Source organism: Rhinoraja longicauda, chromosome 2 (assembly GCF_053455715.1).
Source record: "Rhinoraja longicauda isolate Sanriku21f chromosome 2, sRhiLon1.1, whole genome shotgun sequence".
Lineage (NCBI taxonomy): Eukaryota > Metazoa > Chordata > Chondrichthyes > Rajiformes > Arhynchobatidae > Rhinoraja > Rhinoraja longicauda.
Window position 1 is genome coordinate 87,914,946 of NC_135954.1, and position 23,437 is coordinate 87,938,382.

Here is a 23,437-nt window from a genome sequence, read left to right on the forward strand (position 1 = left end):
AGCATTTTTTGTGTCCATCCCCCGCAGTTACTCGTGCAGTGGCAGCGGCTCATCTTGTCCGCCCGCCCACCTCCCTGCGGGTCGGAGGCAAAGATACTAGAGGAACAAGATAGGTATCACAAAAATGCTGGAGTAACTTCAGCAGGTCAGGCAGCATCTTGGAGAGAGGCACAAAATGCTGGAGTAACTCAGCAGGTCAGGCAACATCTCTAGGAGAGAGGCACAAAATGCTGGAGTAACTCAGCAGGTCAGGCAACATCTCTAGGAGAGAGGCACAAAATGCTGGAGTAACTCAGCATCTGCTGTTATTTCCTGGAGGAGCAAGATCGACCACTCGACCCTAAAAACTGTAGTACGTCACGGCGCCATTTTAGTAGGCAGAAACTTGAAGAAACATTTAAAAAGAAAAAGAAAAATCTGTGAATTGATAGATGATATATATTCTGCATTTTAATGGTGTCATCACACTTACTGTTCCCCAAAACACTGATCACACTGCGAGAGGCACAGCGAATGGCGGGGTCTGCTTACTAAAATGGCGGACGTTACGCTCCTTGCGCACTGCACTTCAGTACAGGCGAGTTCAACGGAGTGGTCCATCTTGCTCCTCTAGTGTCTTTGGTCGGAGGCCACGGTGGGCGGAGCAAGATGGCGGCGGCCGCGGTGGAAACGGCTCACGTTGCCCGGTGCGCCAACCGGAGCCCGCACGCAGTTTCGTGGGGCAGGGGCCGGGGTCGCGGCGGCCGCCTGGCCCTCGCGTCCTGTCGCTCGGTCCTGATTTACGAACCCGAGGTAAAGGTTTAAACCGAAGCCGACACCAAGCGCGTTCGTAGCAAATGGATGGGGAGGGAGTGCGAGAGCGAGAGCGAGAGCGAGAGCGAGCCAGCCAACATCACGGCCCCCTGCCCTGTTGCTGGAAGCTTGTCTCCACTCCAGCTTCACCCGGTCCCGGCGAATTCCAGCTACAGTCAGCGCGGAGCAAGAGTGGTCGATACAGAAGCTGGCAGCAGCTCTGTTGGAGTGAGAACATCGTTGGAGTGAGAACACCTCCAAGTGCGAAGTGCACGTGGTGTCAAATACACATATTTTCCACGATAGACACAAAACGTTGGAGCATCTCTGGAGACCTCTCGACCCGAAAGGTCACCTGTTTTCTCCGGAGATGCTGTCTGACCCGTTGAGTTACTCCAGCTTTTAGCGTCTATCTTCGTTTTAAACCAGCATCTGCAGTTCGTTCCTACACATATTTTCCACGTTGTGCAGCACTCTGTCACAGTTTTATTGGTTGGATATAACTAGCGTTGCCTTTTCTGGGGGTCACGTCTTCCACAGCCACAGCACTTTGGGTTACAATAAGTATCCTTATTGGATACTTCTTTAGCAGGGCAAGCAGCTTTTCATGCCCATTTAGAGTCATCCAACACGGAGACTTGTTCTTGCTAACCAAGATGTCTCATCTACATGAGTCCCACCTGTCTGGTTTGACCCATATCAATCTAAACCTTTCCATTCCATGTATCTTGAAATATGTTTTCAATGTCGTTATAGTATCTGTCTCCAATACCTCCTCTGGCAGGTCGCTCCATATACCCACCAGCATTTGTATGGAAAAAATTGCCTGACAAGTTCATATTAAATCTCTCTCCTCTCACCTTAGACCTATGTCCTCTGGTTCTTACTACTAATCATCATCTATATACTAAAACTCTCATTTGTTTGTTTGTTTGTTCCTGAACTACAGCCAAAACGGTACATGATAACATGACAATGTTAGGCCCACCTTACTCACTGTCATCCCTTTGATGCTAATGGAAAAAGTTTCATTGAAATCGGTGTTATATTTTAAAAGTTATTCACATTTTAAAGTTTAAATCTATCTCCGAGAGAGGGAGGGGAGAAGGATAAGTGGGGTTGAGGGGGGGGGAGGGGGATAGGGGCGGGGAGAGAGGCGGAGAGGGTGCTGCACCAATGCAGGAGAGGGTTGAGGGGGATAGGGGCGGGGAGGAGGATAGGGGCGGGGAGACGGGCGGGGAGGGTGCTGCACCAATGCAGGAGAGGTTTGGGCCCAATGGGTCCACTCGGTCTAGTACCTTCTATATTCTGATCCAAATCATTGATATAAGCCACAATCAGCACTGGTCCCTGAGGCATACCTGCAGTCACAGTCACAACTTTTTGGATTACTCTTCAAAAACACATAAAACATCCAATATTTCTGTAATTAATAAACAGACTTCTTAGAAGACAAGTAGGAACATTATTAAAGACCCCAAAATGCTTAAATCAGCACTTATCCCTCTCTCACACCACCTTTTACAGGCCTCCAATCTGATAAGCAACCCACCATTGCTAATCTTCAAGCCTATATTGCATCCAATTGGCTTGCTCGCCCTGGATCCTATGCGATCTAACTTTCTAGAGCAGCCTACCATGCTGTATCTTGTCAAAGAGTTTGCTAAAGTCCATGTAGAGAAACATCTACGGCATTGTCCTCATCAATCTTTGTGGTCACTTCTAGAAAAAACTCAAATCAAATTTATGATTTCCCATGCACAGAGCCAATCTGACTATCCTTGCGGTTCCACATGCATGTACTTGTCTCTCAGAGTTCCCTAGAATAAGTTATCCATCACTGATGCAAGCGTCACCATTATAGTTCCAGGCATTTCCTTGCACCCGTGGCCATTGCTGATATAAACCTTGCCAGTGGCCCTGCAATTTCTTCCCTAGCTTCCCATAATGTCCTAGGGATACACTTGATGAGGACCTGGGGATTTATATACCATAATGTGGTTTATGACCTCCAACACATGTTCATTTCTTTTCTGTATATTGTAATTTTCAAGTTGTATGATTGAAATAAAGTAACAGATTTTTAGTTATGTTAATTGATCACTTAAGAATCTTTCTTCTGATTTTATGCACCTTTGATCCAACAGAAAAGAAGTGTAACTGAAATTCTGAATGGACATAAAGGAAGAGTTAACTGTGTGCATTGGGTTCTGAAAGATGATTGTGGTAAGTGCTGATGGATGATGGATTTTTTATAAGACGCAAAGCAAGCATTTTATTTTAAATAAATCGTAAGTTCAGAATGCATATTTTCAAACCAATCAAAAAATCTACTAATTTTTTTAAAAGAACTAAACAAACCTTTTGATATCTGAGCTTTGCCTGAATATTACACTAGATTTCACTGGCTTTCATTTTCAACTTCTGAGTGGAGCCACTATGGTTTAGCTATTGAAATGGCAGTAAATTCCAGACACTACAGATCCTCACAAATGTGGAAGTCTCCGATTAATGAAAAGATTTGAAAAGCAGATCCAGTTTGATCAGTCACATGAGAGCTCGGAGTATCAGAGTATAAAAGAGTCCACTATTGTCGAGAATCTGCAGCATTTGTTTGTCAATCCTCCTCTGTTCCAGTGTGCCAGTGGGATCCACATCCATTTCTCTCCTTTCCCCTCCCCTGTTTGGAATTGTGAAGCCAGTGGAAGTATATTACTTCCTCTGGCTTCACAATTCCAAATTTCCAAACACAATTCCACCCATTCCTTCTCTCCAGAGATGCTGCCTTCCCGCTGAGTTACTCCAGCATTTTGTGTCTCTCTTCAGTGTAAACTAGCATTTGCAGTTCCTTCCTCCTCCTCCAAGCTGTCTGGGGAAGGGTCCCGACCCATAACATCACCTATCCATGTTCTCCAGAGATGCTGCCTGACCCGCTGAGTTACTTCAGCACTTTGCGTCTTTTTTTTACGACCTCAGCCTCTAGACGGTTGGGCTTCCAAAATGTTATATAATGAGCTTCTATCTCATCCTAAAATATGAAGATTATAGGTTCAATCCACTTGATTTCTCCTCAGTGATGGAACCAAAAATTGCATATGTTACTGTGGTCGAGGTAACACCAGCCTTTTTATTTACAAGCAAGGCTTGCTTTGGAATATTGTTCTTAAATAAATATAGTTGATCAGTGAGCCAGGTGTAAATTCTGATGTTGAAGCTTTTGTTATAATTATTGGATGTGAAGAAATAGGCAAAGATATGATTCTGTTGTATTTGCTTTTAATTGAACATTGTGCCAACTAATGGTCAAACATTTGTGTTCAAGATTCGGAGGTGGAACTAGTGTCTGGAGCATCTGATAACTGTCTGATCGTTTGGGAGTTGCAGAATTCTAAAGTAAGAGTTTCAGATTCTAAAATAAGTATAAATTTTCATTAGGTTATATTTTAATATTTTGCACTGTATAAATAACAAAAATCTTGCCAGTGGTGCATTTATTGTATGGGACCACTTGCGGGACACTCCTGCCAGTCTCTATGTAAATCAACTATTTCTCCAGATCTTTTATCACCATTACTTCGAGAGCTCCTCAGAAATCCTTTTCTTTATCCATCTTCATGCATGGTTTTGGTGACATTGAGCCTGCTAAATTAATATGTGAATGGCTTTTACCTTTCTTACACTTAAATCTATTATTGCCTGTAATTGTTGGAATTCCCACATTCGAACATCAGAACATTTTAAAATGATAAGTTGTGGCCTTTGCAACACACAAGGCATTGATTGACTCCATCTTTCTTTCTTTCTTTCCTCATGGAGATGTAAAATGAATTTGAAATAATTGGGGATATGGTGATGGTCTATATAACTCAATAAATTAACCTGCATTTTCTTGCTTTGACCTTCATGCTTTGACCCATGTTTCAGTGAAACCCATGGTGACACTTTCTCATCACCTTCCTGACACACACCTTCATAAACCCTTCATAAACACTAAGGTCCTCCAAAATATTTGTTTTCCAACATGCAATATCCTATTGACCCAAAATCTCTTTTTTGCTGACCTGCTTGTGTTCTGTTTGAGCAAGTGGAATGAATGAAAAATATTTTTGTGTGAATCATTCTCTGGTCTTGCATCACATTTCTGCAGAGTTTCTTAGTGCTGTATTAAACAATTATTATTGTGTGTGTTCTTCAAGAATAATTGGTTAATGTATTATAAACAGTTTGCAGCATCCACCCGATTGGAAGGGCATTCAGGAGCTGTGTGTGCAGTAACTGCAATACATGGTGCTGGTGAAAATCCAAAATTGCTGATTGCTTCTGCAGCAGCCGACTCTTCCGTTAAAATATGGAGGAAACAAGGTTTAGTGGGTAATGTATAAATTTTACTTCGTAATTTGTGTCTTGAAAGTTGTGAAAGTACGGTGTGTAAAATATAAGCAGGATGCTCTGCAGTGTTTTGTTATTGTATTGATTTTCTTGCTATCACTATGTAACATATAATAAATGCTCTCCATATATGTTTTAAAACATTATTTTTAATCTCGGCTCAATGAATGGAAAGTTGGAAGGCATGAAAAATATCATAATTTTATGTAGGACATGTAATATAATGGTTAAGTTACATAAGTTAATGTAATATACTGGTGTTTTATTTAGTGATGTGTTTGGATCATACTGGGAAATTTAACTTCAACTAACTATATAAATCAGCAATTAGAAATCTAGGATCGGTAAAAGTGGCGAAGCTAATGACTTTCAGGGAAAGAAATGCGCTGTTCTTCAGTCTGATCTATGTGTAACTGATGCACAAAATTGGACTCTTTGTTGCTCTTGGGTCAAGATTTGTAATTGTCTGTTTGATATAGAGGAAACAAAGTAGCAAATGGATGTTTCATTACAGCATTGCGTTCTTATGGTGGGCAAGGATTTGGTTATTGTTTTCATAGTGTGCGGGTAGCTTAGTAATCAAGGAGCTTCCAGGGGTGGATTCTGAATTGTCTATTTTTAGTTTGACATCTTGAAATTAGCCAAGAGGTTGGCTTATGGGATATAGCTCATACTGAAAGAATTTCACAGAAAAAAATGACAAAGATGTCAGCATGAATTTGTGTGTGACTATCTTAATCAGCCATACTGATCTAACTGCTTCAGTTTATTTCACAAAATGCTGGAGTAACTCAGCAGGTCAGGCAACATCTCAGGAGAGAAGGAATGGGTGATGTTTCGGGTCGAGACCCTTCTTCAGACTGACTTACACTAACTGCTTCAGTTGATTACAAGGGTTGATACTGGACATAAAAACATTAAAAATGGTATTTGAATAAAATTAGTTAAAATTAAAGCACCTGAAATTAAGTGGATAGCGCAGCATAGATGCAAAGTCGACCAAAAGGCAGGAATCAGAAAGTTGTAGCAGATGATTACCTATTGAATCAGCTGAGAACTTTACGTTGGGTTCTGCGGGGGCCGTAGTGGTGTTATTGCTCGTTTTGATATATATAATTTCAAACTTTGCTCAAATGGAGCTGTTAAATATGAGTTGTTATGATCTGGAATGTACAGCCTGAAAATATAGTGGAAACCACTCCAAAAGAGAACTGGATAAATGTTTGAAGTGAAAAAGGTTTCAGACAATGGTCAGTAAGCGGGAGACTTATTGATTTGTTCCATCAAATAATGTGTTAACTTAGTTCGTCAAAAAACTCCTACGAGTCTGTGCCAGAATGAACTTTAAAATGATGTGTCAATGGTCTCTCAACTGTAGGGGGCTCTCTGGGTTCATCATTTTTGGGGGAGATAGTTATGCAGCGTACCACAGTAATAATTATGCCTAAATTCCTGGAAGGTACAAGATCATGAGGGGCATAGATAAGGTAGATGGCGGGGAACTTCTTCCACTGGTGGAAGGTTCAACAACGAGGGGACATAGATACAGGGTAAGGGGAGGGAGGTTTTGGGGGGATGTGAGAAAGAACTTTTTCACCCAGAGGGTGGTTGGAGTCTGGAACTCACTGCCTGGGGTGGTGGTGGAGGCGGGAACACTCACAACGTTTAAGAGGCATTTGGATGGGCACTTGAAATGCTACAACATTCAGGGCTACGGTCCAAATGCGGGAAAATGGGATTAAAATTAGACTGTGTTTGGTAACGGGCGGCGCGGACACGATGGGCCGAAGGGCCTCTTTCTGTGCTGTAGGACTCTATGACTCTATTGTGGGTAAGTGACGGTCACTTCTTTGCTCCGCTTGTTGTTAGACACATGCCATTATTCTGCAGGGTACTTCAGCCTTCTGCAGTGCACAGATGTTTCAGTTAAATGACTACCATCATAGCAAGAAACCTCATTAGTTTGTTCATGGAAAACCAGTATCAGCATTCAAGAAACCCGGTTCCATAAATCACAGAGTGAATGTGACTGAAATCACATCTTGTGATGAACTACATCTGTTTCAGAAAATGCCTGGGCTTTCACTCATTCAGCTGCAGTTTCCTTATAATCCTTTGTATAGGTAAATGACACATCCACAGCACTACCTGATCAACCTTTGTTTTAAGATAATCCTCATGGATATCATTATTTTACCTAAACATTTATTTGGTCCAGTCTTTACTGGAAAACAATGCAATGCTCCACACCTTCAGTTCCTGATAACCACACAGCTGAGTATAGAAGAAAAATGCATGTGCAATTTTCAGGCTCATCATCAAAAAATGCTAAACCAGGAGTACATGCCAAGTCAGAATGCCAGGCAAAACAGCTAGAATTTGGTGTTTCCCAAGTCTGCAGCATTTCATCGGTTTTGCTTTCCTTTGATTCGTCAAAGGAAGAAGCATTCACCTTGAAAATATGATGATCAATGAAGTAGGTGGAGTCTGATCAGAGAGCTGATGGTTTGCCAAATTGCTCCATTGTTGAGATAATCTGATACTTGCAATGTAAACAATCGTCTTTGTGCTTTGATCAAAATATATTTGTCTATTTCACCTTTCCCTCCTATTAGCCTGTTAAAAATGTGGTATTTATTATCAATTTGTAGATTATTCAGTACAATAACAGATATGTTCTTTGGACATAGCAAACGTTTATTGTCCTGGATGTGATCCATGTGCATAGTTAGTAGTTACAATAATATCACTGATGTGGTATTTAATTTAGTGTGCTGGAGAGGGTGCAGAGAAAATTTGCCAGAACATAGCCTGGATTGGAGGACTTTATATAATAAGAGATTGGATAGGCTGGTTTAATTTCCCTGGAGCAAAGGAGGATAAGGGGTGGCCTTATAGAAATGTGTATAATTATGTGAGATGGGAGGTAGGGTAAATGTTGAGGATCTTTTCCCTATGATTGGGGGTGTCTAAAACAAGAGGGCAGCGGGTGTAGTGTGAGAGGGAGGAGGTTTAGAGGGGATCAGAGGAGAAAGTTTTTCACACAAAGTGGTTAATATTGAACATGCTGCCAGAGGAAGTATGGGGTTAGATATAGTCACAACTTTAAGAGTAACCTAGAGACTTTTAAAAATCCAAGGTGTGGAAGGCAATGGACAATGCAGACAAATTGGATTAGTATAAGTAGATACAATTGTCAACATTAGTGTGGCGGGTCAAAGGGCCTGTGTGCTGAACAGTTCATACTCAATACTGTTTTATGCCTTCATTCCATGGCAAGGATATTGCAGGAGGATTTATGTTGGAATGATGCACTTAAAGTTCTTAACTTCATCCTGGCTCTTCTTGCTTTCTCATCAATGTACTGAGGAAGGGTGTCTGGAAATTCTATAGCCGATGTCATGATTAGAGACAGCACCATCACTCATTCCTTTTCTATGCTCTTGCTTCAGCCCATTATCTAATTATAGTCATTGATTTTTGTGGCAGCAATCGAATACTAGCACAGATCACTGAAGCTTCAGCCTTTGGATCACCTTGTGTGATAACTGGAGCTGTCCTATGTGCAGATTAGTACCTGTTGCATGCTGAAATGGACAAAATGCTGAATGACATCCTATATTTTTATGATTGCTTCTGTGAAGCCACATATCAATTTTGGCAGATTGAACTTCCAAAAGGGATGCAGCAAGTATTTTGGGGGGGCTTTGTAATAGAGGTTGATAGGAACTGCTGGGAATTGACACATTTTTTACTGCATGTGAGCTGCATTGCTTTGATTAGCATTGATATGACATGCTGTTGATAACAGTGATATTGTATCCAAGCTCATTTTTGAATGTTGTATGTTCACTGCAATTTTTAACAAGCAAAATTGATCTTTTTAAAAGTTGGACAAGTTTTGGGTCTCATCAGTTGGAAAGTTGAGAGGTACTTCTTTGGACATCAGTTCTTAAATTTTCCCTGGCATCACAGACAAGAAGGACTCAGACAAAAAGAAAGTAGAAGTGAAACGTAGAGCAGGATATGCTCGGCAGGTGTATGTCCTATACTCTAAAAGTAAAAAAAGGGGAATAAGGGGATTGCACGTAAGGTCAAAGGGTGTGACGCACGGAGTCGCTCAAGCCATCTGGAGTACATGGCTGCTTTCGGCATACACTACACATGCAACACGTACGTTCTTACCTGGGAAAAAACGTCAAAAATGGCCAATTTTTGTGCTGTCAAAAATGGGGAAAAAGCTGGAGGATCCGGCTGAGGAAGAGGAACTGGAAGAAAGGCTTCCAAGCCCGCGGACACAAGAAGCAGCTGGGAAGCCGTCTGGCCAGCCGATGGGAGAAGGGGAAACGCGGCCGGTAAAGGAGGCAGGAGAGCAAGGCCGAGAAGCAGGGGGCCACCGACCAGCCGGCGGGAGGAGAAGGAGGAGGAGGAAAGGACAATGTTGAGCGAGCTGGGAGAGGAGCAGCGGGAAGAACGCGAGCCAAGGGGCCTGGAGGGTCTGCAGGGGCAGAAGCAGCGAGCGCTGGAGGTCGGCGACCCGCCTGAGGGCGAAGGGCTCAGGGAGCCGTGCTTGACGGCCTTGGAGAAGTAGGCGGTGGAAGAGGAGGAGGAGTGGAGTGTCGAGCCCAAAGAGGAGGAGGAAGACTGGGGAGAGGCCAATCGGCAGTGGAGGCTGAGCAGCAGCGAGAGCTGGGCTGGGCGCTGGGAGCCGAGGCAATAGGCGGAAGACCGGGCCACGGCTCTGCTCGGTGGCCCCAGCCTCGAGGTGTTGATGGACAGATGGAAACAGAGCCCGGCTGACGGGATGGCGAGCGGGGAGAAGGGCTGGAGGGCCAGCAGGAGCGGCGAAGGGCCGAAGAACCGCAGGAAGCGAGGTGTGGAGCAGGGGCACTGAGCCTGGAGGAGAGAGGAGCGGAGGAATGGGGGGAGATGTCGGGACACTCGGAGCACCGGGTGGGAGCCGGAGACGCGCTGATAGTAGAAGACGGGTGAAGCCGAGCGGCAGCAAAGTGCAACCGCAACATTCAACTGCAACACCCTCTCAAATTAGGGCTGACGAATTGTTCCACAACAGACGTTTTCCAAACATAAAATAGAAGAAAAATACTAAGCAAAGGGGGCTGCACTGAAAGCCATAGTAGGTGGTTGCCTGCAGTACAAGGCTTGCCCCCCAGAAGGCGTTGCGTGGCAAGAGTACAGGTCAGGGGTCGTGACCTCACCTGCCGTATGATCCCCCTATAGGAGCAGACCGGCTGAGCCAACATCACAGGTGGACATCTGATATAGGCAGAAGTTATGTTCGCTGAAGTTATAGAATTCACTAAGTCCAGAAGGCTACAGTGTACCCAGACTGAAGATGAGGTGCTGTTCTTCAAACTGGCATTGGGCAACATTGTAATAGCACAGGAGGTCATAGACAGTTCAGAGTAGAAATGAGACGGAGGATGAAAGTGAAAGGAATCTCAGGATTGTACCTTCGGACAAAACACTATCACAAAATGTATGTTTGATTTCTCTAATTTTGAGGAGACCATGTTGTTGACACTGAATACGGTGCACTAGACTAAAAGAAGTGCAAGTGAATTGTTGCTTCACCGGGAAAGATTGTTTGCGTTGCTGGATATTGCAAAGGGAAGAGGTGAAATGATAAATGTTGCATTGTTTACGGTTGCAAGGAAAACTTTTATGAAGGTGGGTGATTGGTGGGAATGGAAAATTGGACAAGTGAGTCATGAAGGAAATTGTCCCTACGAAATGCTGAACGAGAATGAGAGATAATGTTTCCAGTGGTGGAATTTCTTTGAAGGTGGAGGATCAGAATCAGAATCAGAATCACCTTTATTGTCATCCAAAAAAACCAAGTCTTTTGGACGAGATTTGGACGAGATTGATCTGTGACGAGTCTGGAAGTTGGTGGGGTGGAAAATGAGGACCAGGGAAAATCTATCCTTGTTCTGACCTAGAGAAAAGGAGATATGGGAAATGGGTGAAGGTGTGAATTGCTTTTTTTGAGGGGAAGCCACATTTTAGCCGTATAGATAGTTTCATCATCGGAATAAATACAATGGAGGCAGAGGAAGGAAGAGAATGGAAGAGAGTTCTTTCAGGAGATAGGGTGGGACACTCGGAGCGCCGGGTGAGAGCCAGAGACGCGCTGATAGTAGAAGACGGGTGAAGCCGAGCGGCAGCAAAGTAACTGAGATAGTGGTGGACTTGTATTTGTGTTAGTATCTAGCCCACTGTATACTTTGGCAGCCTTCTTCTCAGTCAGCGACTCCAACAATCTTGGTGTCATTTGCAAAGTTACTAACCAACGCGTCTATGATTTTGTCTAAGTCATTTATGTATCTCACAAAAAGCAGAGGTCACTGCGGAACAGTGGTGCAGCAGTAGAGCTGCTGCCTTACAGCGCCGGAGACGCGGGTTCAATCCTGATTGCAGCATAATATAGTATAATACAGTATCTTATTTATCCTAAAGAGTGATTTTGAGTTTTCTTGGAGTGTTTTATCAATCAATAGTTGGTGCACTTTCTGCAACCAAATTGGTGGATCAGTAATGTTGAATGGCACAGTGGTGCAGCTGGCTGAGCTGTTGCCTCACAGCTGTAGTGACCTGCATTCGATCCTGACCTTTGGTGCTGTCTATGTGGAGTTTGCATGTTCTCCTTGCGTGTTTCTGAGTTTCTTAAAGGGGCTCCAGTTTCCAACATCATTCCTAAAAGGTGCAGATTGGTAGATTAATTGGGTTGTAAATTGCCCCAGGTGTGTTTCTGAGGGGGCGCTGATGGAAATGTGGGGGGAATAAAATGGGATTAGTGCAGAATTAGAGTAAAGGCATGTGGACTTGGTGGATGGAAGGGCCAAAATCCCAGCTGATCTCCTACCGGTTAAATGAGAACTGAGTTTTAAAACTTATGCCATCTCTGCTAAAATAAATTGTTTATTCATCTAATAACTTCTATCTCCTTCTCAGTCACGATGCATATTGACCACTCCCTTACACTCACCCCCCCCCCAACTTCCCTCAGAACCCCATCTTTAAGGCAATAGTTCTCAAGTATCCATTTAATTTGTTTATTGCAGTAATATGGATTAAATTCATTCTGCAGGTTTAAAATATATAAATTTCCTCTCATTCAGCCTGCAATCGGCATAGTAACTGAACTGAGTGTGCGTTATATAACAATTTTGCAAGTAGCCTTTAGTTGCATTACTAAAAATATCTCATCTGCAAATGATTTAAATCAACTTATCAAATTGAAACTGCTGTAGAAATGTAGAATATTTCCTGCGGTGTGATGATAATATGAGTTTTTAAAAAAAGGTTTTATTGAAAAACAGGTATTGTACAGCGCCCATTATTGTTTGCACTCAGAAGGTAAGATGTACTCTTGTTAACTCTCACTGAGATGGTAATTGAATATTTCAGCATTGAATGGTTTGAGATCATTTTGAGCACAGTTTTAAAAATAGGATTGTAGCTCCAAAGAGACTGAAAGAGTGAAGTAGCATTTATACGTTTTTTTATATCTCCAGAATATTTCTAAGAAAGTATTTTTAAAATAACTATCCTAACATAGAAAACATGAGAGTAAAATATACATAGAGTACTCTCACAGTCACCGTTGAAGTGAGTACATTTATAAATGTTTGATTGGGACTATTCATTCAGTTTGATAAGTGCATTCTGTTCCTCACTTTAAAAAAAAAGTATTGTGATTTGCAAAATACAGGACTAAATTGCATAAATTGTTTCCGACTAGGAGAATGCATACAAACCCTCTGCTTTGGAAATGGTTTCATGATGGATGTTGCACTAGCGCGATTGCCAGGCAGCGATGGTAAGTGGTGACAAATTGGTAATTTTGCCCATCTTCTGGAGATTAGTTTGCTGGGAGTTCTTTCAACGGGCTTGTTTGAAACAATGCAAACATTCAATTAAATGGGGATGAAAAAAGTGGAAAAGTAAAAACACGGATGGGAATTAATCCAATTAAATTTAGTATGGCGAGAGGTGCAAATTGAGATAGGTGAAAGCTTTGAGAAAAAAGTGGAAATAAATACTTAGAGACATTTTGAAAAACAGATTCATAGATATTTTTTAAAGTAGAGATATAAAAATAATCACATTTAAAAAACAAATAAAATATGTTACTGATTGCAAAGGAAAAGGGTTATTTTTGGAGAAAGAGAGCAAATGCAATAGGATTTTAAAAATTGAAGGAGGATATTACTACCATCAGACTGTGGTTAATGATTTTTTTAACTTAATTACGTATACATCTACTGCGCCTGAATGGGACTAGATGAAAGCGTGATGATATATGCTGCCTATCATCCTGCTATCTCCCCATGATCCTGCATTTTTATTGTTATCAAGGATCTTCCATTTCAAAACCCGATGAATGCTTATAATGTTTCACAAGCATCTTTGTAGTTTGAGAAACTAAGTAATGGTTTAACACTAAAGTTGACAGGAGATTTGAGAATGATGTACAAGGGATAGTGCAAAACTGTGTGGGAAATATTGAGATGGATTGGGTCCAACTTGAGTGGGTGTGAACACATAGAAGAGAACAACTCTTACTTGGAGACGGGACATCTTTTTATGTATGAGGAGGTGGTTTACAAATAATTTTTAAAAAACCAAGAAAAATAGGGGAAACAAACTAAAATTGTAAACAGTTTTCAACTGCACAAAAACAGAATGCTAGCAGAATTCAGCAGGCCAAGCAGCATCTTTGGAGCCAAAAGGTGTGTTGATATTTTGGGGCCGAGTGCCACCATCAGGACTGAGAGGGAAGAGAAGCAATAGCCAGTATACAGCAGTGAGGGAGGGGTGGGACTGAGGCATGGGGTGATAGGTGAAACCACCTGAGGAGGGGGCAGATGGAACCAAAACATGGAGTAGGAGGGGAGAAGGTTGATGGGAAGAGTGAACAAAGTGAGAAGAAAAATAAGTGCAGGTGAGAATGTGTGGGAGAAGAACACTGGTGATTTAAGTTTATTATTGTCACATGTACTGAGGTACAGTGAAAAACTTTGTTTTGCATGCTATCCACACAGGTCAGATATACCATACATTGATACAATCAGTTCAAAATTCAAGTATAAAAGGGGAAGATACAGTGCAGAATATAGTTCTCAGCATTGTAGTGCATTGTAGCTCATCAGTTCCTTGAACAAAGTCCAATGTCCAAAGAAAGGGGTAGTAGAGTTGAATCGATAGTACACTAGCTTAATGATGGACCATTCAGAAGTCTGATAATGAAGGGCAAGAAGCTTTCAAGTTTCTGTATCTTCTGCCAGCCTGAAGCAGGGAGAAGGTGGAATGACTGGGGTTGAGAGAACTCTTTGATTTGTTGGCTGTTTTTCCGAGACAACGTGAAGTGTGGATGGATTCTGGTCTGTGTGCTGGACTGGGCTAAGTCCACAACTGCAATTTCTTGCAATCTTGGGCAGAGATATTCTCAAACCAAGCTGGTTTGGACTCGACAGTGTGCTTTCTATGGTGCATCTGTAGCAACCTGACAGCACGCTTTTGATGGTACATCTGTAAGTTACTTGGAATTGGGAAATTCAATGCTTTTTGGCTTTTAAGCAACCAAAGCGGAATTTGGGGTATTTTTCCTTCAGTTTGCGTTTGGTTTTTCCGTAGCTATGACAAAGGCCAAGGATTAAGCAATTCTCGATCAGGTAAATGTTTGATGGACCTGAACAACTGGGACAGAACCTTGATTACAGAATGACAGCCAATGGGTGACATTGCAAATGTTTTCAGGTAGTTTATCAATATAAATGTTGATAGAAGTATTACAGAAGAAAATGGCAGTGCAGAAAGAGTAATGCAGTCATGAAGAAAGAGAAGACATGACCATAAGTATATTTCAGGGTTTTGTGACCTGGTAAACACATTACTGCTCAGGAAAGAACGACTATAATTGCCCCCCCCCCCCCCCCTCCGAGGTTACAGCAACCTTGATTTGAATTGTCAATTTCAATTCTTTAAAAGAAGTAGGTAAATCATCTATATTTTGAAGACAAATAATTTTTTTCTTATTTAGGTGGTCTGGCATTGTAGCTAAAGCAGCAGTTGAAATTTCAGATTAGAGGGACTTTTAAAGGAAAATAGTAATGTTATTAATTTTCTTATCTTATTAAGGACTTACAGTTTATATTTCTGTTCATCTCACTGTCAATTTATCTATTTATAGCTGTGATTCTGGCTTGTGGTGGTGATGACAGCAACGTTTATTTATTTGTACAGGCAGGTGAACAAGTAAGTTGTCATCGAAAGTAAATTGTGTGTTCATAATTGCCGTTCATTTAAAAGTAAATTTCAATGTTTGAATTTTAAATTTGTAAGTGAGGAATTAATGTTCAAAGTCACTGTCAGTTACTTTTCAATTGATAAGAGAGATGATCCCTTTAGTGCCTTTTATTGCATAGTATTTGGAGCTAAATAGATTTGAAATGAAAAAGGCTTTTCTTTATTATTTCCCAAAGTGTAAGTGGAGAATGTGCACCAGTGCTGTAGTTTTTCTTTCTTGCATTTTGGGAATATTCAAGGTTGCTTCAGCTTCAAGGTCCTATGGTTTACCCAGATTGGTGGCTTTCTATGGGAGGAAACTGCCTGACACCTTAAAAATGACTCTTCCTGTCTCCCTCACACATTTGCATTAAATGGCATGCAGGTGATACAGTCTGGTTCCCGAGCTGTGACCAGCTTGAAGTATGCTCTCAGTTATCAGAGAGCAGCACAAGTTGAATTGAATTGAATTGAATTTATTTGTCATTCAAAATTAATTTGAACGAAATGTTATTACCATACAGTCATAACAATAAAAAGCAAACAAAACACACAATTACATAAATTTAACATAAACATCCATCACAGTGACTCTCCCCCAGGCACCTCCTCACTGTGATGGAAGGTAAAAAAAAGCCTTATCTCTTCCTTGCTTCTTCTCCCGCGGTCAGGCAGTCAAAATGCTGCGTCGAGGCGATCGAGGCTCTCGGCCGCGCTGCGCCGGGCGATGAAAGTTCCTGCGAACGGGTCAATTCAAGCCTTGCGATTTGGGGCAGATGTAGCTGCTGTGGCTGGAGCTCTCGAAAAGTCGGTCGCCAACCAGGGACCTGCGTGCTCCCGATGTTACAAACCACAGGGCCCGCAGCCGAAGCCTCCGAAAGAAGAGTCGCAGCCGCAATCGCAGCGCCACCACAGCCTCCGAAAGTCAGCCAGCTCCGCGACTCCACAGGCTCTGCCCTTAAGGTCGATCCCAACTGGAGGCCGCCCAGCTCCTTGATGTTAGGCCGCAGTGCGAACGCAGATACAACACGGAAAAAAAAGTCGCACCTCCGTTGAAGAAAGAGATAAAAAAGTTTCCCCGACCACCCCCCACATAATACACAACTAAAAATAGACTATTACATACATCTAACATTAACAATAAGACAAAGAAGGAAGAGAAACAGACAGACTGCAGGCGAGTCGCAGCCGCAGACGCAGCGCCACCACTTTACTTCTAAAGTGACCATGCTGTTTGAATGTCTGAACTGTTCCTGACATTTTTTTAAATGGTGTGAGATTGGTGTTGGTGTTCAGAGAGACCTAAAAGTTGCAGAAATCAATTGTTAGCAAATAGTATATTGGCCTTTATTGTAACAGGAATAGAGTTCAAGAGTTGAAATGTTTTGCGGCACAGTTAGGGTCCTGGCACCTCAGATGTTGTGTACAGAACTAGTCTCCATACCTTCCATGTTTTCACTGTATACTCAGAGTTGAGGGAGTGTAGTGAAAGTCAATTATATTGATTCCTGGATGATGAGTTTGTCATTGATGGAAGACTACTCCATTGATTTTAGAAGAATGATCTCATTAAAAGGTACAGAGACTTACAGGATTTAACCCGGTGGCTGCACTGCTGAAGTTGGCCTTGAAATGTGTGTCTACAATGAAGGGTCATGGCCACAGAATAAGTGGTTGACAGAGAGGAGAAGTTGTTTTATCATAAAGAAGTTTGGGAATGTATTTGTACACTGTGGATGGCTTGATTGTGATCATGTATTGTCTTTCTGCTGACTGGTTAGCTTGCAACAAAAGCTTTTCACTGTACCTCGGTACACGTGACAATAAACTAAACTCAACTCAAACTCAATTCTCTTTCCAAGACGGTTGCTTGTGCCCCGACATTGAATATGACCTGTGACTGGATGTGTTCCTCAAGAATCATGCTAGGATCTCTGTTGTTTGCAGAATATATTAATAATTTGGATGATTCTGTATAATGGGGATACAGCAGGATATAAATCATGAGGAAACTTTGTTGGAGAAATGGCAGATGGAGTTTAATTTGGGCAAGTGTGAGGTGTTGGAGGTCAAATGCAAGAGGAAAGTATACAGTAAACGGCAAGACCCTTGGGGGCATTGAAGAATAGAGAAATCTTGGGGTACATGTCCATAGCTCCCTGAGAGTGGCAACACAATTGGATAGGATGATAAAGAGGGCGGATGATATACTTGTCTTCATCAGTTGGGACATTTGAGTATAAAGTCAGCAAATAATGTTGCAGCTATATAAAATTTTCCTTCTGCCACATTTGGAATATTGTAAGCATAGTGCACTGAAGAGACTGCTTCTGTGCAGTACATATATTCTATGACATAAGGCTAGAATATTTGTTATTAAAGGATTCAGGGCTTGTGGGTTTAGTGTGGGAAAATTATACTGAGGTAAAAGATCAGTCATGAGCTAACTGGATATCAAAGCAGGCATGAAGGTTGAATGGCCAGTTAAAAACAAAATGTAAAAAAAACCAAATGATAGGCCATTGACAAATTAAACTTTTAGTTGATGCTTTATACTGCCAAAATAGGAACAAAGTGCATTTATTCAGTGTAATATTCTGTGAAAGGCAAACTATACTTCACTTCTGATTATCTGTAGAAACTTATTTCTTCAACAATGAGAGAAAATGTGGAAGACTTGGAAAGGAATAGATGTTTTCCACCTATGGTATGATTATACATACGTCTTGGATGCTCTATCACTTGCAGCTGCCCCACCTAATCTAATCGGTCTGAAGAAGGATCCCGACCCAAAGTGTTACCTATACATTCCCTCCCCAGATGCTATCTAGCCCACTGAATTTCCCCAGTATTTAGTGATTAGCAATGGCATGATATAATGTTGCTTTATTGGAAAAAAAGCCAACCCTGTGCTAATGCGATGGTGAAATCTTTGTAACAGTTTCAGAAAATCCATTCACTTAGAGGCCATGAAGACTGGGTTCGAGGAGTTGAATGGGCTGCATGTGGTAAGAATTTACATAGATTACATACATACACTGAAGCATCCTTAATTTGTTATTTAAACAAATTGTGATCATGGCCAACTGCCATTCAAACTTTATTATTTTCATAATTTGAAATGCCTTTCAAATGGCTGATGGCGGCGCGCACGGACGCAGCGGCTCACAGCTCTCCCTTTCGGTGCGTTTTATGTGTGTTATCTGTGTTATGTCTGTTAGTCAATTTTAGTCATGCAAATCAGGCAAATCCTACCTACAACCGTAAGGATCTTCTGATCATAGGATTCCAGTGCAATCGGGACCTTGTGCGCGAATTTCCACACCCGCGAAATATACCGGAAGAGATAGCCAGGACACCGGGCGCTCCGTGGATAGTTGTCGGCGCGAACAGGCGTCGCAGGCGGAGGAGAAACAGGAAGCAAAAGCGAGGATGCCGGTCCGGTATACTTGCCAAGCTAAAGAGACAGCCACACAAACCACCGCTACCTAGCATGTTTCTCACCAACGCCAGATCCATCATCAACAAAATGGACGAACTAAAACTACAGATATCAGCAAACAAACTCGTGGAGGACTGTTGCATTCTCTTAGTAACAGAGACATGGCTTCATCCACTTATCCCAGACGGAGCCATTGAGCTAGCCGGGCGTACAGCGTTTCGTTGGGACAGAAACATCGACTCCGGTAAGAGCAAGGGGGGGGGGGGGTCATGCATTTACGTGCACAACAGCTGGTGCACTAACATCCAAATCATAGATAGCCACTGTTCTCCTGATCTGGAGTCCCTAACAGTTAAATGCAGGCCTTTTTACCTTCCTCGCGAATTTACAGGGGTTATAGTAACAGCAGTCTACATCCCACCGAATGCTAACGCTAGCACAGCTTTAGGCTACCTGCTCGGTGCAATAAACTCACAACAGAGCACATATCCAGAAGCAGCCCACATCATAGCCGGGGACTTCAACCATGCAGACCTAAAGTCAGTTCTCCCGAAACTTGAACAACACATAAGATGTGCTACCAGGGGGAAAAACACACTAGACAAGGTTTACTCAAATATTAAGAAGGGTTTCAGGTCAGCACCACTACCACACCTGGGGCAGTCAGATCACCTGTCCATATTCCTAACTCCAGCATACACCCCACTCAGGAGGAAAGCTCCAGTCACCATAAAGACTGTTAAGACATGGCCTGAAGGAGATTCCTCGCAGCTGCAGGATTGCTTCGAAAGGACCAACTGGGATATTTTTGAGGATCAGGACTTGGAGGAGTACACATCAACTGTACTTTGCTACATCCAAAACTGTGTTGACAATGTCACCGTCGACAAACGCATCCGGTTGTATCCCAATCAAAAACCCTGGATGACAAAGGATGTCAGGTCTCTCCTCAAGGACCGTAACACCGCCTTCAGGTCTAGTGATAGAGCTCTATACAGTGCTGCTAGAACCAACCTGAAGAGAGGCATCAAGGATGCCAAAGCGTCCTACAAGAGGAAGATTGAGGACCACTTTTCCAACAATGACCCACGGCGGGTATGGCAAGGCATCCAGCACATCACCAACTACAAGACCAGCAACCGCACGACTGCCGACGGCGACGCCTCGCTGGCAGAGGAACTTAACTGTTTCTTTGCTCGTTTCGAGGTGAAAGCTACAGTGGCAGACATAACACCCTCTTCAGCACCTGACAGCAACACCTTCACTGTGCAGGAGTATGATGTTAAGCGCGTGCTCAGAGCAGTGAATCCCAGGAAAGCTGCAGGCCCCGATGGTGTGACGGGCAGAGTGCTGAGGGAATGTGCAGACCAATTATCTGAGGTCTTCACAAAAATCTTCAACCTGTCCCTTTTAAAATCCACCATCCCTCCCTGCCTGAAGTCCGCCACAATCATCCCACTGCCGAAAAAGTCTGTCATCAGCGGTCTTAACGACTACCGTCCGGTAGCACTCACACCGGTCATCACAAAGTGCTTCGAGAGACTGGTCCTGCAGCACATCAAAGCCAGCCTCCCACCCACCTTCGACCCACACCAGTTTGCCTACAGAGCAAATAGGTCTACAGGGGATGCCATCGACACTGCTCTTCACACTGCACTGACCCACCTTGAACACCAGGGGAGCTATGTGAGGATGCTCTTCCTCGACTTCAGCTCTGCCTTTAACACGGTCATCCCGAGCAGACTGGTCACCAAACTTTCCGACCTTGGATTTTCCCAAACCATCTGCCAATGGATCAAGGACTTCCTGACCAACCGCCCCCAGACCGTCAAAATAGGCCCTCACCTCTCCTCCACCATTACACTGAGCACCGGCTCACCACAGGGCTGTGTGTTGAGCCCCATCCTTTACTCCCTCTACACTCACGACTGCGCCCCCACCCATCCCACCAACACCATCATCAAGTTCGCGGATGACACGACTGTGGTTGGACTCATCTCAGAAGGAGATGAGACAGCCTATAGGGATAAAATCCAAAGGCTGGCAGCATGGTGTTCAGTGAACAATCTGGTCCTGAACTCCTCCAAAACAAAGGAACTTATAATTGACTTTAGAAAAACCAGTGTAGATTACGACCCACTCTACATCAATGGGGTCTGTGTGGAAAGGGTACCAGCTTTCAGGTTCCTGGGTACGCACATCGCAGAGGATCTTACCTGGTCTACCAACACCATCACCACAGTAAAGAAGGCACAGCAGAGACTCCACTTCCTGAGGATCCTCAGGAAAACCAACCTGCAGGAGAAGCTCATGTTGTCCTTCTATCGCTGCTCCATCGAGAGTGTGCTGGCATACTGTATAACCACATGGTATGCCAGCTGCTCAGAAAAGGACAGGAAGGCCCTTCAGAGGGTCATCACGACGGCCCAGAAGATCATCGGCTGCTCACTGCCCTCCCTGGAGCACCTGTTCAGCCTACGCTGCCTCAGTAGAGCAGGCAAAATAATAAAAGATCCATCCCACCCCGGCCACCGTCTGTTTGTTCATCTGCCCTCTGGTCGACGTTTCAGGTCGATCAAATCCCGAACAAACAGACTTAAGAACAGTTTTTACCCCAGGGCCATACGAGAACTGAACACTACCTTTGCACTAGGCAACACCGTTAAAAAATCTTGTACTTAATATAATTGTATTTAATTGTATTTATGTATTTATTTGTTTTTGCATTTATTGCATATATGTTTGTACGCACCGTCAGGATTGGCTATTTTTAAATTTTGTTGTACTCGTTGCAATGACAATAAATGAATATTATTATTATTATATTATAAATATAAAAATATGTTGATGCTGTAAACCTGAAATAAAAACTGAAAACACGAGAAATACTCAGCAGATCAGGCTGCAACTGTGGAAATCAAGACAGTCAATGTTTTAATCTGGGAGTTGTCATCAGAACAGTTCAGAAACCTGAACTCTGTTTCTCTTTCCACAGATGCTGCTTGATTGTTGAGTGTTTCCAGCATTTTATTAATAAGATCTAACATAGTTTATTCAAAATCCTTAATTTAAATCATTGAATTAAATATGTCACTTTCTTAGGGAGTGACTTGACATTTGTAATATCTTTAGGTATTAAAGAAATTCCATAAATGATGATGAGCCATATTTGTTTTGTGCTGCATTAGATGGGAACCTCTTGTTAGCAAGCTGCTCACAAGACTGCTTGATACGCATATGGAGAATATTCATCAGAACAGAATCTTCTTCCAATTCTGATGAAGGGATTATTAAACTGAAGGAAGATGCCTTTAATGTCTGTAGTAATCGTAAGTATCAAAGGTGGGCATACACTTAAAAATAATGGTCCAGACTTCAGAGAACCATTGAAGGTGAAATGACTAACATTTGCTGTGAAGCTCACAGTCTCTTGGCCAGTTTAGCACATGCTTTGCCAGTTTAGCATATGCGAGTCCCCAAGTTGTTCTCATTGGTTCAGTGTGTCTCTTAAGGCTGTGCCATTTCCTGTGAAATCAAGGTCATTTTTGATGTAGAAACAAGGAGCTGCAGATGCTGGTTTACAAAATCAAGACACAAAGTGCTGGAGCACTCAGCGGGTCAGGCAGCATCCCTGGAGATCAGTAAGTGATGCTTTGGATTCAGAACCTTCTTCAGGCTGATTGTGGCGGGGTGGAAGGAAGCTGGAAGAGTGGAAGGGGCAGGACAAAGAATGGCAGGTAGTAGATGAACACAGGCGAACAAAGTATTAGATAAGCAGTTTATTGGACAAGGCTAGAGATGAGAAAAACAAAGGTGTGAGACAAAGCAATTGAAGAGTTGTGAATTGTGAAGTCAGAAGAAGGAATATAGGGGGGATGCGAATCTAGGTGGGAGGAGGTGAAGAAAAGAGGAGGAGAAGGGATAGGGGAGGAAGCTGTAAGAGATTACCTAAAGTTGGAGAATTCAATGTTCATACTATTGGGTTGTATGCTACCAAGCGGAATATGAGGTGTTGTTCCGCCAGTTAAAGAGATCACATCTCAACTCAACATTCCCACCTCACCATGGTCACCTTTTGTATTGTGTAACCCTTGCTTATTATCTATCTACCTCTGCCTTAAAAATATGGAGAGATTTTGCTTCCACTGCCCCGAGGAAGAAAGCTCCAAAGACCCACGACTCCAAGGAAAAAAGGTCACCTCATGTCTGTCTTAAATGGGTGATCTCTTACCTTTTTAATCAAGCAGATATGGGAAATGAGGTTGCAAAAACTATTGCGATTTTTAAAGCCTTGTTATTTAGTGTATATTATATTTTAAATGATTGCTTCATTTGAGCTCTTGGTCTTGTTGGTTCATCTCTTGCAAATAATTACATGGCTTTTGATTTGATCATAATATTTTAGTTTGTATATGTAGTACTTACAGCTTTTTCAATATTACACAACAACATGAAACTCAGAGTGACGACAAACGATTCTTGAGCTCAATCTTGTATCACAAA

General features: G+C 42.6%; 1 protein-coding gene across 2 annotated transcripts in view; it reads left to right on the forward strand.

Annotated features, from left to right (window-relative positions):
- Nucleotides 1-603: 603 nt before the first annotated feature.
- Nucleotides 604-23,437, forward strand: part of elp2 (elongator acetyltransferase complex subunit 2) — a 115,157-nt gene continuing 92,323 nt past the window's right edge. The window contains exons 1-8 of one of the 2 annotated variants that reach the window (XR_013548969.1): nucleotides 604-792; nucleotides 2,940-3,018; nucleotides 4,115-4,185; nucleotides 5,016-5,163; nucleotides 12,947-13,024; nucleotides 15,398-15,462; nucleotides 18,434-18,500; nucleotides 22,123-22,263. Coding sequence is in view for 1 of the 2 variants with exons in the window: in XM_078422941.1 (XP_078279067.1) it covers nucleotides 649-792; nucleotides 2,940-3,018; nucleotides 4,115-4,185; nucleotides 5,016-5,163; nucleotides 12,947-13,024; nucleotides 15,398-15,462; nucleotides 18,434-18,500; nucleotides 22,123-22,263 (793 nt within the window). In the remaining variant the exon portion in view is untranslated. The remainder of the gene's footprint in view (nucleotides 793-2,939; nucleotides 3,019-4,114; nucleotides 4,186-5,015; nucleotides 5,164-12,946; nucleotides 13,025-15,397; nucleotides 15,463-18,433; nucleotides 18,501-22,122; nucleotides 22,264-23,437) is intronic. The other variant, XM_078422941.1, reaches the window with a different exon arrangement.